The sequence below is a fragment of the Chlorocebus sabaeus genome, chromosome 1, assembly GCF_047675955.1.
Source record: "Chlorocebus sabaeus isolate Y175 chromosome 1, mChlSab1.0.hap1, whole genome shotgun sequence".
Classification (NCBI taxonomy): domain Eukaryota; kingdom Metazoa; phylum Chordata; class Mammalia; order Primates; family Cercopithecidae; genus Chlorocebus; species Chlorocebus sabaeus.
The window spans coordinates 104,275,528-104,292,399 of NC_132904.1; the positions used below are offsets into that span (position 1 = coordinate 104,275,528).

General features: G+C 42.3%; 1 protein-coding gene across 2 annotated transcripts in view; it reads right to left on the minus strand.

The window, feature by feature from the left end:
* The window catches only part of SLC35F2 (solute carrier family 35 member F2), a 66,195-nt gene that overhangs the window by 12,375 nt on the left and 36,948 nt on the right, over positions 1-16,872 (minus strand). For both annotated transcript variants that reach the window (XM_008020740.3, XM_073020835.1), the window contains exons 2-4: positions 9,223-9,398; positions 5,183-5,310; positions 205-364 (exon numbers count right to left, since the gene is read on the minus strand). In XM_008020740.3, coding sequence (XP_008018931.1) covers positions 205-364; positions 5,183-5,310; positions 9,223-9,398 — 464 coding nt within the window. The remainder of the gene's footprint in view (positions 1-204; positions 365-5,182; positions 5,311-9,222; positions 9,399-16,872) is intronic.

Here is a 16,872-nt window from a genome sequence, read left to right on the forward strand (position 1 = left end):
GTAGGCTGGTAGGAACATACAGATTGTTTTGTGAAGGTAGTTACAAAATACCAGATACAAGTAAATCTAAAAATATAATTTCAAATGTAGTTAACCAGAATGTATTTTCTGCTTTTTACTATAAAAAGATATAGTTTGCAGAATAAAAGTGAAAACATAAACAAAATTCTGTGACTGAAGCACAAACATGTGACACCATCTTACCTGAATTGTCTTCCCTCCCTGCTAGTATGTCTGCACCAACCATGGTTCCTACACCCAACAGACAGACAGCCACAGCAACGAAGTGGATCACTCTGTATCTTGCATAAAGAATAAACCACGACAGAGCCATCAACACAGGAATCCCAAAGCAATCCAAAAGCTGCATGGAAAGAGAATCAACAGTTTAAAACATATCTCTCATTAGCTAAAAGATGAGTAATTAAGAAATAATAGGAGTCAGTATTTATAATAGGAGTCAGTATTTATTGAGCATTTATTATTGCCAGCCCTATACCAAGAGCTTTACCTGAATTCACTCATGTAATTCTCACAACAACTCTGTGAGACTGAAATTACAATCCAATTTTATACATGAGAAAATGAAGGTACAAAGAGGTGAAATGAGTTGTCATAGTTAAAAATGGGATGACAGCTGGGCACAGTGGCTCAGGCCTGTAATCTTAGCACTTTGGGAGGCTGTGGCAGGCAGATTGGTTGAGCCCAGGAGTTCGAGATCAGCCTGGGCAACATGGTGAAATGCTGTCTGTACAAAAAAAATAAAAAATAAAATAGTTGGGTGTGGTGGTGCATGCCTGTAGTCCCAGCTACTTGGGAAGCTAAGGTGAGAGGATCACTTGAGCCTGGGAGTTCAAGGCTGCAGTGAGCTGTGATGGTGCCACTGCACTCCAGCCTGGACAATACAGAGAGACCCTGTCTCAAAATAAGTGAATAAATAAAATAATAAAATACAATGGAAGAGTCAGTTGCTGAACACAAGAATTCTGCTGAGGGCCTGTGCTCTTTACCTCTATGTTCCCACCTGTGTATATCTTTTTTATCTTATTTTATTTTATTTTATTTTTTTGAGATGGAGTCTCGCTCTGTCACCCAGGCTGGAGTGCAGTGGCACAATCTCGACTCACTGCAACCTCTGCCTCCTGGGTTCAAGCAACTCTTCCTGCCTCAGCCTCCTGAGGAGCTGGGATTACAGCCGTCTCCCACCATGCCCAGCTAATTTTTGTATTTTTTAGTAGAGATGGGGTTTCGTCATGTTGGCAAGGCTGGTCTTGCACTCTTGACCTCAGGTGATCTGCCTGCCTTGGCCTCCCAAAGTGCTGGGATTACAGGCGTGAGCCACCATGCCTGGCCCTGTGTGTATCTTTAAGTTCGGTAGACAAACATTCCTGCAGGCAACCATTTACTCAGCCAACAAATATTTGCTAAACACCTTGCATGTGTGAGACACTGTGAAAGCAGCTAGAAATAGAGGTGAACAGGACAGAGCAAGCTGTGCCCTCAGGAGCACACAAAGCTAGAAAGGACATGGAATAAACAATCACACCAGATATTTCACTGGAATTGGGCTAAGTGCTACAAAGAAGCACTGGTTACTATGAGAGAACAGACACCATCTCCCTGACAAAGCGTCCAACCCCACCACGTGAGACACACTCGTGCTCACAGCAAATATTCTTGCTCATCCTCCTCACGTGCTTCTCCATCACCTGTTGATAAATAGGTCCAGAAAACACTAGCTATATACCTGATATTGCTCATCTGGAAGGCAGAGGGATTAAGCATGCCAAAATTATAGCAGGCCCAAAGTTGTTTGCAAGATAAAAGATAAAAAAGAGAGTGAATTTGTTCAATTCTTAAATTCACAAATTTAACGTGCATTCAAGGATAAAATATATTCAAAAGATTCTTGATGAATTCCAATGTATTTCTTTCAAGGAAGAAATATATTCCTTATACCAATAATATTCCTGAAACTGCTGTTTTATTGCTCACCCTGTTGTTTCAAACCTTGTGCCTGATTCTCTCCGTATCTGGTTAGTCTTGAACAGGACAGGCCCCTAATCTCCAGCAGCCCATTCAATCCTGTCCACAGTTGTTTACTGATTGCCTTTCACTGCAGTAGCATCAGTGGAGTCCAACGCATCATGTGTAGGAACGGCATCTTGCCTTGTTATTTATTCCAGCTGCAGAACTCTAATCTCCTAAGTGCTTTATTGAGCCTGCCTGAATAACAAAACATTAAACGATGCAAATGATAATACCCTGTCCCTGAAGACACCAGCAGAATCCAGCCATATGGCTTAACAAAATCTCAACTACATTCCTTAAACAAAAAAAAGTAGGAAAAGACATTCTAAGAACCACCACAGAAGATTCCCTTATCCTTGTGTCTTAAAATCAAACTTAAATTTGCTCTGTCTTTAACAATTTTTGTTGGGCAATGAGGGAGCTGCCTATGTCATGGTCAGAGCTCCAGAGACCTCAGGTCCCAGCCCCACACTGACCAGCTAGATGTGTGGTCCCCAGCCAGTCACTCTCCAAGTCAAAAGATAAAATAAAAAGATCAGATGAAATGATCACACAGGTTCCCTCCGACTCTAACATTCCATGACTTCTCATCTGATATCTATCACCTTCAGACATGTGAACCTTCTTTTCAAAATGCATTCTTGGTGGCGGGGTGCGGTGGCTCATGCCTGTAATCCCAGCACTATGGGGGCCAAGGCAGGAGGATCACTTGAGGTCAGGAGTTTGAGACCAGCCTGGCCAACATGGCAAAACCTTATATCTACTCAAATACAAAAAAAATCAGCTGGGCATGGTGGCGCATGCCTGTAATCCCAGCTACTCAGGAGGCCGAGGCTGCAGGGAACCAAGATTACCCCACTGCACTCCAGCGGGGCGACAGAATGAGACTCCATCTAAAAAAAAAAAAAAAAAAAAGCCAGGTGTGGTGGCACATGCTTGTAATACCAGCTGCTCAGGAGGATAAGGCAGGAGAATCACTTGAACCTGGGAGACGGAGGCTGCGGTGAGTGGAGATCATAGCATTGTGCTCCAGCCTGGGTGACAGAGCAAGACTCCTCCTCAGAAAAAAAAAAAAAAAAAAAAAAAAAAGTATTCTTGGTGATGGATGTCTTCTCTGATTGTTTCAGTTCTAAGAGTATCAATTTAGTTTTTAAAAATTATTGTATAGTCACAGTAAGCAGGGTACTAAGACAGACCCTGCCACGTGGTTAGTATAAAAATGAGTCAGACCATATTAGAGGTACGATAGAGTATAGAAGAGAAAATGAAAATTGAATTAGTCTTTGACAATGAGGGGAGCAGGCTTCAAAAAAGACTGCATTCTAGGAAGAACAGAGCAGCACAGGAGAGAAGGAGCAGGCCATGAGTGGGAAATGGGTTGATGTGGCAGTAAAGTGGGAAGGGACATGAGCAGAAACCTAGGCCATAGCATGATCTTCACATGAACTATGCCATGACTGTTGGTAATTACAGAACCTTCTAAGGAATCCTTAAAAAGAAGGTTCAAAGACCATCTAATCCAAATTTCCATCCTTTTGGACTACCCAGGCCAGAGATTTACTCAGGTGGAGAACCAGCTTGAATCAGTCCTGTGACAGCCGTCTCTGCTACTGTCATTACCTTGTTAGATGCCTTTTTTATAATATATTCCTCACTAGGACCATAAGTGCATGACTTTTGGCAACCAAATGCTTAGGTTTTTCTAAGAGGCTAGCGTGAAAGAAATTCTTTTCAATTTCTTTGAAATTGAAAGAAGGCACGAACTTCAGTCGCAAATATCCAACTGTAAGTGTTCTAAACTGTGTTTAGGCTTTGCACCAATTCAAAACTTTTTATCATTATTAGAGATCAAAGTTCCTGGGAATTGTAATCAAGTAATTAAAATGTATGTGAGATTATGAGAGTAGATGTGACAAGAAAATGCCATTTTCTGCATACTTATGTATACTTCATTAACCAATGCTAAAAGTACACTTACTCCTATTAGTGATACTAGGTAACTTCATTCTCATGCTTCATTCTCTAGGTAACTGCTGGGTTTAATTTTTGCAAAACTTTAGGTTCTCTGTGTGCCTCCTATGGTGTCTGTCTTAATAAATCATTTCCTATCTCAGCTTTTTAACCCATACTGGTCAAAGTCCAAGAGGTTTGCTGAGAACAATGCTTAGCAAAATGTTACAGAAAACAAAGTATTTAATATAAGGCACTCTGGCAATAACATTTAATGTAGGTTCACATTGGAAAAATATTGAGTTCTCAACAATCCTTATATTTTTTATGCGAAATAAGTCTAATTTCAATTTTTCCAGTCCCTAAAATTTAGAGTCAAGTAAGAATATCTCTGTATTTTGTAGAGTGAGAAAGGGATATATCAAAAAGTTATAAACTTCAAATCCCATATCTGATACAAACTTTTTTTTATTATTTAAGAAAATGAAAAAAAAAAGTTATAAACTTATTAAACTGTGACATCTAAACCTGGCATTTGAGTCTATCTCACTTTCACCTCCATTTATAAAACATTTTGTAGTTAGTAACGGTGAGTTAATGTTATGACACATCCCATAGTTTGCAAACATTAAGACAACTGAAATCAGTTGTCTTCAACTTTACAAAGTTGAAAACCTCTGCAATGTAGGAACGAATATTTTTCTTTCAATGCAGCAAGAATAAACCTAACAAAGAAACAGGGATGGGAGTTTTAACTCTGGCTACCACCTCTCCCAAAAATGTCTAATGGGTTTCTTCCAATGGTTCCTTTGTCATGAATCTCTACTATGCTTGCAAAGCTCCAACTTTCCTATAGAACAAAGGCAGATCTACTTTCATATGCCATGTTTCAGCAGCATATAAAACAGAACACACGTCAACACCACAGCATCAACTGCCAACTAAATATTTACGCTTACTGTGGTAGGAACTGCTCTGCCATAGCATTAGCAGTTTGGGGGCAGCTTAACTTGTATACATTTTCACTAATTCTAGGAAACATTACTCATTAGAGCATATGCTCTACTAGAAAACAGCACCCACTTGTGTTTAGGTTTTCTTCAACTGAACAGATTTTCAATAAAATGAGGTCAACACGTATGACTTCGTGTTCTCCTTTTGAAGCTATAAAATCCAAAGTGGTCAGAGGGCTCCCTCTTACCTGGACACTGGTTAGAGTTGTGTACTGGTAGGCTCTGACAATCATATAATTAGCTTCCACATCTGCTAGTCCCAGCAGGATGTACTTCCACCATTTTCTTTTCAAGATTACTAGAAGGTTATCACTGCCTGGTTGAAAGAAATCTGGGTGAGTACATGTTATTTGCAAATGATACCATACATGTTGATTTGAAGATAAAAGAGTAGAAGCAAGAATTTCTTTTTCTTCTTCTTCTTCTTTTTGAGATAGGGTCTCATTCTGTTGCCCAGGCTGGAGTGCAGTGGCGCAATCTCAGCTAACTGCAACCTCTGCCTCCTGGGTGCAAGCCAGCCTCCCACCTCAGCCTCCTGAGTAGCTGGGACCACAGGCGTACGCCATCATACTCAGCTAATTATTTTTGTATTTTTAGCAGAGATGGGGGTCTCACCATGTTGCCCAGGCTGGTCTCGAACTCCTGAGCTCAAGCGATCTGCCTGCCTCAGCTTCCCAAAGTGCTGGGATTACAGGCGTGAGCTACCACGCCTGGCTACTGTGTATTTCCAACGTGGCACCCTCCCAGTGTTATGAAGGTTATGGTCTTCATAACCCAACCTCCTGCAACAGCTCACCAGAGTTAGATTTTTTTCTAGTATGAAACCCTAGTTAAAGTGTCATCAGAGACCAAGTGTTCAATAAAAGCACCAGAATGAAAGTAAGAGAAAAGCGGTTAAATTCCCTTTCCTAGCTACTCAGGAGGTTGAGGTAAGGGTGGAGGACAGCTGAAGCCCAAGAGTTCAAGACCAGCTGGGCTTACATAATGAGAGTCCACCTCTTTAAGAAAAAAAAGGGGGGAGGGCAGGGCGGGAGGAGAGCCTTAAGGAAAAGAGCTAATGCATGCTGGACTTAATACTTAGGTGATGGGTTGATAGCTTCAGCAAACCACCATGGCACATGTTTACCTATGTAACAAACCTGCACATTCTGCACATGTACCCCAGAACTTAAAAAAAAATAACTTTTTAAAAAATCCCTTCCCTATCATAACAGAAATAAAATTTCTGGATATGAGCTTGCATGTTACCATTTCTGACAAGCCACGGACTATCTTAGGAAATGAAATGTTTTCCTAGAAATTAATTGGTTATTTAACTTCTATCCATGGGCTTCTTCAAAGAAAAGTCTGCATGTGATCATTCTTTTGGAAGAGATGTGCTTTCAAGTGAAAAATAAGTACATTATAAGTTTGAGAAAAGGCTTAGTGGCACACTGAAGAAACACATTTTATTCCCCCAAATTATATTTATTCAAATTAATTGGATTCACTACTTTGGAGAATCTGGCATCACAGGAGATGCAGAGTTGGCACATATATGAGAAGGCTTTATGGCAAGATAACTCACAAATAAATAAAAGTAGTGAGAATCATAACCAAATAATTATCAGTAAAATCCAATTAGCAGGAACATCTTGAAAACACAGAATTAGGCCGGGTGCGGTGGCTCACACCTGTAATCCCAGCACTTTGGGAGGCCAAGGTGGGCAGATCACCTGAGGTCAGAAGTTCGAGACCAGCCTGGGCAACATGGAGAAACTCTGTCTCTATTAAAAATAAAAAAAATTAGCCGGACATGGTGGCAGGTGCCTGTAATTCCAGCTACTAGGGCGGCTGAGGCAAAAGAATCACTTGAATCTGGGAGGCAGAGGTTGCACTGAGCTGAGATCGTGCCATTGAGCCGAGATCGTGCCATTGCATTCCAGCCTGGGCAGCAAGAGCAAAACTCCGTCTCAGAAGAAAAAACAACAACAACACGGAATTAGTCCTCCTAGCATCAAATGGCATAGGAAGTACCTAACAACCATCCCTTAGGGAGACTAACTGCACTGATATATTTGGGAGTCTCACCGAATTCCCGAAGGCCAATGCTTCCACAAAGAGCAAAGTATAGGGTTATTAACCATGTATCGTTCCACTCCCAGCTCTTTTTTTTTTTTTTCTCTTCCTTTGGAGACAGGGTATTGGTCTGTCATTTGGGCTTGAGTGCAGTGGTGCCATCTTGGCTCCCTGCAACCTCAGCCTCCTGGGATCAAGCCATCCTCCACCTCAGCCTCCCAAGTAGCTGGGACTACAGGGACATGCCATCATACCCAGCTAATTTTTACATTTTTTGTAGAGAAGGAGTTTCATCATGTTGCTCAGGCTGGTCTTGAACTCCGGGCCTCAGGCGATCCTCCCACCTCCAACTGCCTAAGTGCTGGGGTTACAGGTGTGAGCCATCACACCCAGCCCTAAATTTCAATTAAAACCTTCAGATAGCTGGTGCATGGGATGAAATAAATTACTGTAATTTCGTGAGTGTGCACAGTGCCGTCCTTCTTCACTGGATTCACTAACCTTTGTGAGGCTTTTTCTTCTGCTGTGTCGGCCACATGATTCAAAAGCAAGTAGTAAATTTAGAATCAGACCTTCAAACCCCTTTACAACGAAGGGTTAAACTAAAGTTTTAAAAAATAATGAAGCTGGACGGGTATCTGTAATCCCCATATTTTGGAAGGCCGTGGCAAACAGATCACGTAAGGTCAGGAGTTCGAGACCAATCTGGCCAGCATCTCCACTAAAAATACAAAAATTAGCCGGGTATAGTGGCACGTGCCTGTAATCCCAACTACTAGGGAGGGTGAGGCAGGAGAATCGCTTGAACCCAGGAGACAGAGGTTGCAGTGAGCCAAGATCACGCCACTGCACTGTACTCCAACCTGGGTGACAGAGCAACACTGAAGCTGTAGCTACCAGGAGTTTGTGGGGAGGGAAGGAGGAATGAATAGGTGGAGCAGAGGGATTTTCAGGGCACTGGAGCTGTTCTGTTTGATACTGTAATGGTAAATGTATGCCATTATACATTTGTCAAAACCTATAGAATGCACAATACCAAGAGTGACCCCTAAGGTAAATTACTGATTTTGGTTAATAATAATGTATCTGGCTGGGCCCAGTGACTCACACCTGTAATCTCAGCACTTTGGGAAGCCGAGGTGGGAGGATTGCTTGAGCTCAGGAATACAAGACCAGCCTGGGCAACATGGTGAAACCCCGTCTCTACAAAAAATGCAAAAATTAGCTGGGCACAGTGGCTCACACCTATAATCCCAGCACTCTGGGAGGCCAAGGCAGGTGAATCACTTGAGGTCAGGAGCACGGTGAGACCCTGTCTCTGCTAAAAATACAAAAATTAGCCGGGCATGGTGGTGTGTGCCTGTAGTCCCAGCTACACAGGAGGCTGAGGCACAAGAATCACTTAAGCCCAGGAGGTGGAGGTTGCAGTGAGCCAAGATTATGCCACTGCACAAAAAAAGAAAAAAAAAAAAAAAAAAAAAACAGAGACCTGATCTACACAATCAACTAATGTTCCATTTACCATCTTTGTTTAGTCGTAAGTAAATATTTTGGAGAGTAAGGTTCTTGACTTTAAGTGTTTTTAATATCATCTTAATATTTAAAAATTTTTTTAAATTGGGGGGGACCTAACTTGTAATGACATTTATACTTTTTAGGTCAGGTCCAATGGCTCACGCCTGAAATCCTAGCACTTTGGGAGGCTGAGATGGGCAGATCACTTGAGCCCAGGAGTTAAGAGACTAGCCAGGGCAACATGGCAAAAACCCTTCTCTACCAAAAAAAAAAAAAAAAATTAGCCAGGCATGGTGGCACACGCCTGTAGTCCCATCTTACTAGGGAGGGTGAGGTGAGTGGACTACTTGAGCCTGGGAGGTCAGGGCTACATACAGTGAGCCAAGATTGCATCTCTGCACTCCAGCCTGGGTGACAGAGTGAGACCCTGGCTCAAAAACAAACAACAACAACAACAACAACAACAACAAAACACTTTTTTTGGACAACTTCTCTGTTACAAACAGTATGGTGCTACTTACTTTAATCAACAATTTCAGAGAACTATGCATAAGTCTCTAGTTACTACTTTCACAGAATTCAGAGGTGTCATATTTTTCTAGTAATTTTTATGAAGATAATTTTGTTGAAAAGGTAATTTCCACATCTGACATACCTGATCGAAATGCCAGCATCACTGTATAAATTAGGAACAGCAAGCAGTAATTGATAAAGCTCTGAAGCATGGGGGTGTTCACTTTGTATCTTTCTGCCAAATACTGGCTGGTGATGGCTGTCCCACATATACACAAGGACAACATCTGACCCAGAGCAATTGTTTTCAAAATATTCCTGGAAAACAAGGGAAGAAATCAGAATAGCTTGCAAATAAGCTATACCTTACACTTACACACACACACACACACACACACACACACAGCTAAACACAAAGGGAAATGCTAATTATTCCACGTGGTTCTTCATTTTATTTTATGAAATAAATGTTTAAATGTTAGTTATTGAAGGACTACATTTTTATTCTCTTTTATCTTTCTGATCCCCTCCATTCCCACAAAGGCATATTCCCCCATTTCACTGAACATCCATTTAGAGATCATTTTGATTACTTGACTATAACATACTTTGTAAAGCACGTGTGTACGTGTGTGTGTGTCTTTTTTTTTTTTTTTAAGACAGGGTCTTGTTCTACTGCTCGCAGTGCAGTGGTGCAATCGTAGCTCACTGCAGGCTTGACCTCCCAGACTCAAGCAATCCTCCCACTTCAGCCTCCCAAATAACTAGGACTATGGGCACATGCCACTATGCCCAGCTAATTTTTTTTTTTTTTTTTTGTAAAGATGGGGTTTCACTACATTGCTCAGGTTGGTCTCAAACTCCCAGGCTCAAGGGATCCTCCCACCTCAGCCTCCCAAAGTGCTAGGATTTCAAGTGTGAGCCACTGTGACTGGCCCTTACCTTGCATTTCTAACATGGAAACTAATTAAAGAAGCAAGTTGACTGAGACAGAAGAGTCTACAATAATACCTATTTTCTGGATCAGATAATTGGATAGATAGCAATATGGTTAACCAAGATCCTAAAGGCAGAAGGAAAAGGCATATTTAGAAAGGATAATAACTCCATTTTGGACATGCTGGATTTTGTTTAATTATGAGATAGCCAAGAAGAAATGTCCAGTAGGCAGCTTGGAGCTGGAAGAAAGGATTAGATTGGAGAAATAAACTTGAGAATCATGAGCATAAAGGTGGTAGCTGAATGCGGGACATAATGAGATCACTAAGGCATATAACTAAAAATTGGGAAGAAAAGAGAGCAAAAAAGAAATACCATGGGAAACAGCAATATTTAAAGGGCTGGAGAGGCTGGATGCGGTGGCTGATGCCTGTAATCCCAGTACTTTGGGAGGCCAAGGCAGGCAGATCACTTGAGGTCAGGAGTTTGAGGCCAGCCTGGCCAACATGGTGAAACCCCGTCTCTAGTAAAAATACAAACATTAGCAGGGTGTGGTGGCGGGCGCCTGTAATCCCAGCACTCAGGAGGCTGACGCATGAGAATCGCTTGAACCCAGGAGGCAGAGGTTGCAGTGAGCTGAGATTGCACCACTGCACTCCAGCCTCGGCGACAGAATGAGAGGAAGAAAGGAAGGACGGAAGGACGGAAGGAAGGGAAGGAGGGAGGAAGACTCATTAGAGATGGAGATAAAGGGGCATGGCCAGAGAGGTAAGGGGAGAACTAGGAAGGAAGAAACAATCTGGAGGCCTAGAGAAGGTGGTGTTTCAAAGAGGAAACTTTTTCTAAGTATTCTTCCTGTCCTACTGTTATTCTACCCAAATCCAGTCTCCACGCTGCAGCAGGCATGAGTTCTGAGTGTTAATATGATGAGATTATTTCTCATGTCTAAAACCTAAAATAAAATAAATACAAATAAAAATAAAACCTTTCACTGGCTGGTTCCCCTCTGGCCTTGGGTGAAAGCCACACTTTCAAATGGCCCTACAGGCAACCCACCATCTGACTCTCCAGCCTCACCTTGAACTACTCTCTCACAGCGTATTTCATTTTTAATTTTTAGTAATTCTTCTATCTAACAAAGTATGTATAATGTATAATCAACATGTATCCATGTATCTATCACCTCAAAAAATAAACAATTTGCCAGGCGCGGTAGCTCATGCCTGTAATCCCAGCAACTTTGGGAGGCTGAGACAGGAGGATCACGAAGTCAGGAGTTCGAGACCAGCCTAACCAACATGGTGAAACCCCATCTCTACTAAAAATACAAAATTAGTTGGGCGTGCTGGCATGCGCCTGTAGTCCCAGCTACTCATGAGGCTGAGGCAAGAGAATCGCTTGAACCTAGGAGGCGGAGGTTGCAGTGAGCCAAGATCACGCCACTGCACTCCAGCCTGGGCGACAGAGCAAGACTCTGTCTCAAAAAAAAAAAAAAAAAAAAAAAAAGAAAAAGAAAGAAACAATTGTCAGCTGGGCATAGTGGCTAATGCCTGTAATCCCAGCACTTTGGGAGGCCAAGGTAGGTGAATTACTTGAGCCCAGGAGTTCGAGACCAGTCTGGGCAACATGCCGAAACCCCATCTCTACTAAAAACACAAAAATTAGCCAGGCATGGTAGTGCACACCTGTAATCCCAGCTAGTAGGGAGGCTGAGGCACAAGAATAGCTTGAACCTGAGAGGTGGAGGTTAGAGTGGGCTGAGATCACACCACTACAAAAAAGAAAAAAAGAAAAGAAAGAAATATTTGGCAACATCAAGGTATCCTACGTGTGTTCTCTCTAATCTCTTAGGCCTCCTGAGGTAACTAATTAGAACTTAGTATTTATTATTTTCATGCCTTTCTACATATTTTAATATTTATGTAAGTATCCCTAAGCAACAAATAGCATTGTTTCAAAATTTTAAATAGACAGCATCATACTGTATATAATTCTGCAATTGTGGTTTTGATCAACAGGGTTTGAGAGAGCCATCCATATGGATACATGAGTTCTTGTTTTTTTCAGTACTGTATAGTACTCTACCACATGACTACATCATGCTTTATTAATCCATTCCATCGCTGATGAATATTTTGGTTATATTCCTTTTTCTTTTTGTTTTCATATGTCTTTTGATGTAATTTTCTAAGAGTTTTTTCTAGTTTTTAGCCAGGTGGTACAAATGGGTTACAGATGGCGAGGCGTGGTGGCTCACACCTGCAATCCCAGAACTTTGGGAAGCCCAGGAAGGAGGACTGCTTGAGCCCAAGAGTTCAAAACTGGGCAACATAGTGAGACCCTATCTCTATTTAAAAAAAAAAAAAAAAAATTGGGAGAATTTCTTGAGTCCAGGAGTTCAAAAGAGCCTGGGCAACAAAGTGAGACCCTGTCTCTATTAAAAAAAAAAAAATGGGTTATAGATACACTAAGATTTAATCTCCTCAATACTCCAGATGGCCTGATGGGAGCCATCTAAGGCATCTGGAGAGACTCCAGCCAGTTGCATTCTGCTGGGAACAGGAAACTCAAAGTGTCCTACAAATATAATGACTTTCTATTTCTACAATAAAGTTTAAAGGAATCACTTGCTCTGGATATATCCAAGAACGGAATTGGACGAGATGGTGTTTGTTCTTAGGGCATGAGCATCTTCAGTTTTGTTTTCCTAGATTGCTCTCCAAAGGGTTATAATACTTCATGTAGCTGAGTCTGGTACTCTCAAAAGGAAGGAATCTCCACTCTCTAAGGGGAAGGTGATGATGTCAAGAACTGGCCAAATCCAAGGACATTGTTTTAGGTTACCGGAGGAAATTTACACTAAGATGAGCCAAAAGTTAAGGATTTGCTCCCCTACAGGTAGCATTCTTTCTAGGCATGCTCTACCCAGCACCGGCTGATGAGCTAAACCAGGTCCAGGAGTTGCTATCTCCTTCTCTTGTGCACACTTCCTCTTGAAGGAGGCATGGTTTGCATTGATTCAGGTCCTACGCTGCCCTATCCTAGACAAAAGAAATTCACTGCTTAGTCCAGTACAGTGCACCAGGAGTCTCCGGGAATGTGGGGCCAAAGCCAAAGGATGAAAAAGTTTATTTTGTGTCATTATTCCCAGCCATATGCCTCTCTCAGGAACCATGTGGGGAGAGGTACCCGGCTGAGGAAATGATTCCAATTTTCCTATATTTCATTGTTCAATTAGTACCTATCACAGTTCACAATCTCAGTAACATGATCCTGACAACAGCCCTGAGAAAAGTCCTATTGCGCTCATGCTACAGATGGAGAAGATGAGACTCAGAGCAGGCCCAGAATTCACCCATCGTCATACTGTCTGTAAAAGGCAGAAGAGATCAGTGCTCCTAACTATTAAAAGACCAGATCACAGGGTTCAAATTTGCTTAAAGGTGGCTCACATCTGTAATCCCAGCACTTTGGGAGGCCGAGGCGGGTGGATTACCCGAGGTCAGGAGTTTGAGATCAGCTTGGTCAACACGGTGAAACCCCATCTCTACAAAAAATAGAAAATTTAGCTGGGCATGGTGGTGTGCACCTGTAATCCCAGTTTCTCGGGAGGCTGAGGGAGGAGGATCACTTGAACCTGAGAGGCAGGTTGCAGTGAGCCAAGATCGTACCACTGCACTCCAGCCTGGGCGACAGAGTAAGAGTTTGCCAAAAAAAAAAAAGGATGGGAGAGAGGGAGGGAGGGAAGGAAGGAAGGAAGGAAGGAAGGAAGGAAGGAAGGAAGGAAGGAAGGAAGGAAGGAAGGAAGGAAGGAAGGAAGGGAGGGAGGGAGGGAGGGAGGGAGGGAGGGAGGGAGGGAGGGAGGGAGGGAGGGAGGGAGGGAGGGACAAAGGGAGGGAGGGAGGGAGGGACAAAGGGAGGGAGGGAGGGAGGGACAAAGGGAGGAAGGGCTGTAAGGAAACTTCCTCTCTTCCCTGGAAGGAAGTCTCAGAATTGCAGAACCTTAGCACTAACCCACTTTAATCAGGCAGACTGCGGCCCAGAAAAGAGTAGTGTTTTGTCTAAGATCACACGGGAGCAGAGCTAATGCCCAAATTTCCTGGCCATTAAACATCTGCTGTCCCTGCTGTAGCACACAGTCTTGGGATAACAGGTGGGTCATCCCTCACAGTTGGTATCTTCCGATGTTCTATATCTCTTTCTCCTTCCTCTCTTTCCCCTCATCCCTCTCTTCCCCTCCGTTCTCTCTCCATTATGATTTTATAACAGAGTTTATATTAGAAAACCCCTTCAGGCTGGGCACGGTGGCTCACGCCTGTAATCCCAGCACTTTGGGAGGCTGAGGCGGGCGGATCACTTGAGGTCAGGAGTTCAAGACCAATCTGGCCAACATAGTGAAACCCCGTCTCTACTAAAAATACAAAAATTAGCTGGGCATGGTGGCGGGCACCTGTAATCCCAACTACTCGGGAGGCTGAGACAGGAGAATCTCTTGAACCTGGAAGGCAGAGGTTGCAGTGAGCCGAGATGGCGCTACTGCGCTCCAGCCTGGGCAACAGAGCAAGATTCTGTCTCAAAGCCAGACAAAACACCCTTCTTCAAAGCATCCCTGTACCTCACCTTGCTGTCAAGAAAGAGGGAGCCTGGCCTCATCTCTCTCCTCCCAGTAGTCACACTGCTTCCCTGTACATCATGGGGGAGTTGGATGTCCAAAGTACCAGGCACAGAAACTCTAACCAAGTGGCTGATAACCTAATCAAATTGAGAACATTTTTCACATCTCAAAATGGACTTGAAAGTAATTATAAATCTGAAATAAGTGAGAATAAAAAGTGTGGAAGCATTAAGCCCTCTTCACAAATTGACAGAATTCCTACAGTAAGCTCATATCTGCATTCTAAAATAGCACAATTAAGCAAGCTGTCCTCTAACTATTATAAACTGTAACCATCTTCTAAAAAAAGGAGAGTCACAAATTGAGTATGGAGATTTAAAGTTACAGGAATGCACTTCTCTTGGCTCCAAACCATAATGACCTCATCTATAACAGAAGAGTGAGAGAGAAAAGCCGGAGCGAGATGGGGTAGGAAATTGAACAAAGGAAGAAAGAAGACAAAAACACTCAGACGTATAGACACTGAAGGCCTTAAAACAATTTTTGTTACTTACAGCTCCACATTCACGTTTGTATAAAATTTGTACAAGGTCCTGGTTCATGTGAATTCTGAACAGAGGAACTCTCTATACCATAACAAAACCTGTTCCTGTCTAAGCGAAGTTGCTAGAAGAAACATGCATCCGACCTTCGGATATATCCTGTCCCGGTTTTTCTAACGGAACCTCCACTAAAATGAACTTCAATGGCAGGATATGATCCAATTCCAAGACAAATTTCCCCAAGGCAGCTTCACACCGGGGGAGCCAGCCTTCCAGAATACACAGCAAACAAGAGTTATGGATCACTGAGGGCAGGAGTGGACAAACAGGTAGAAGATGGGCTGAGTAAGGTCACTTCCAACCACATTATTGTTAGAATCTATTTTATAACTTTAAGAATTTAAGGAATGAGGCCAGGCACAGTGGCTCATGCCTGTAATCCCAGCACTTTGGGAGGCCAAGACGGGTGGATCACTTGAGTCAGGAGTTCGAGACCAGCCTGGCCAACATGGTGAAACCCTGTATTTTTGGTAAAAATACAAAAAAAAAAAAATTAACTAGGTGTGGTGGCACGTGCCTGTAATTCCAGCTACTTGGGAGGCTGAGGCAGGAGAATCACTTGAACCCAGGAGGCAGAGGTTGCAGATCACACCACTGCACTCCAGCCTGGGCAACAAAGCAAGACTCCATCTCAAAAAAAAAAAAAAAAAAAAAAAAAATTCAAGGAATGAAAGAAGAAAAGATCATGAGGCACTTTATTTCCCTCCTTCTTTCTTCGAGGAAACCTAAAATCTATATCGTAACCTCCCTTCCATTCCAAAATACATACTCATGTACCTGATTTCCAATGAAAATATACTTTTATTCATGTCTTCAGTCAGTAAGCTCCTCAGCCATATATTCACCAGAGTTCAATGGTTGTTAATATGTGCCAAGCACAAGGAATTTAGAATTAAGACTCATCTATTTTCTAGTCCCAGACCCTCTTTCTTCTCCCAAGAACAGATCAGGGAGCTCTACTTTGTGCCTCTGCAAAATACCACATCCCTCTATCATAGTACCAACCACACCGCCTATGACTGTTCTTTCCCCAAAACTCTAAGCTCCAGGAGGAAAGGGACATTATATTCTCCATGATTAACAGTGCCTGGCACATAGGGTATGTGCTATTGTTGAACCACCTCAGGAGGTTTCTGTGTGAGGAGTCAGACAGACCTCACAACACAAAACCACAATAAAATGAGAAAGGGTTAAAATAAGAGTTGTGCATGCAGCCAAGGAGAAGCAAAGCTCAAGACGTCCTGGGAAAGGTTCACAGAGGAGTCAAAACAATCACACACCCGAAAGGTATTTCAGGAAGACTGAGGAATAGAGGAAAGGCCATAATACGAGTGTGTGCCTAATTTAAACACTAGTTTTACATTATATATACACATGAGACACAGTGATGTGGTGCATTCATATACACACATATATAATATATATGAGAGAGACAGTGATGGGATGCATTCATATACACACATATATAATATATATGAGAGAGACAGTGATGGGATGCATTCATATACATATATATATAATATATATATGAGACAGTGATGGGATGTACTCACATACACATATATAATATATATATGAGACATAGTGATGGGATGCATTCATATACACATATATACTATATATATGAGACAGTGAT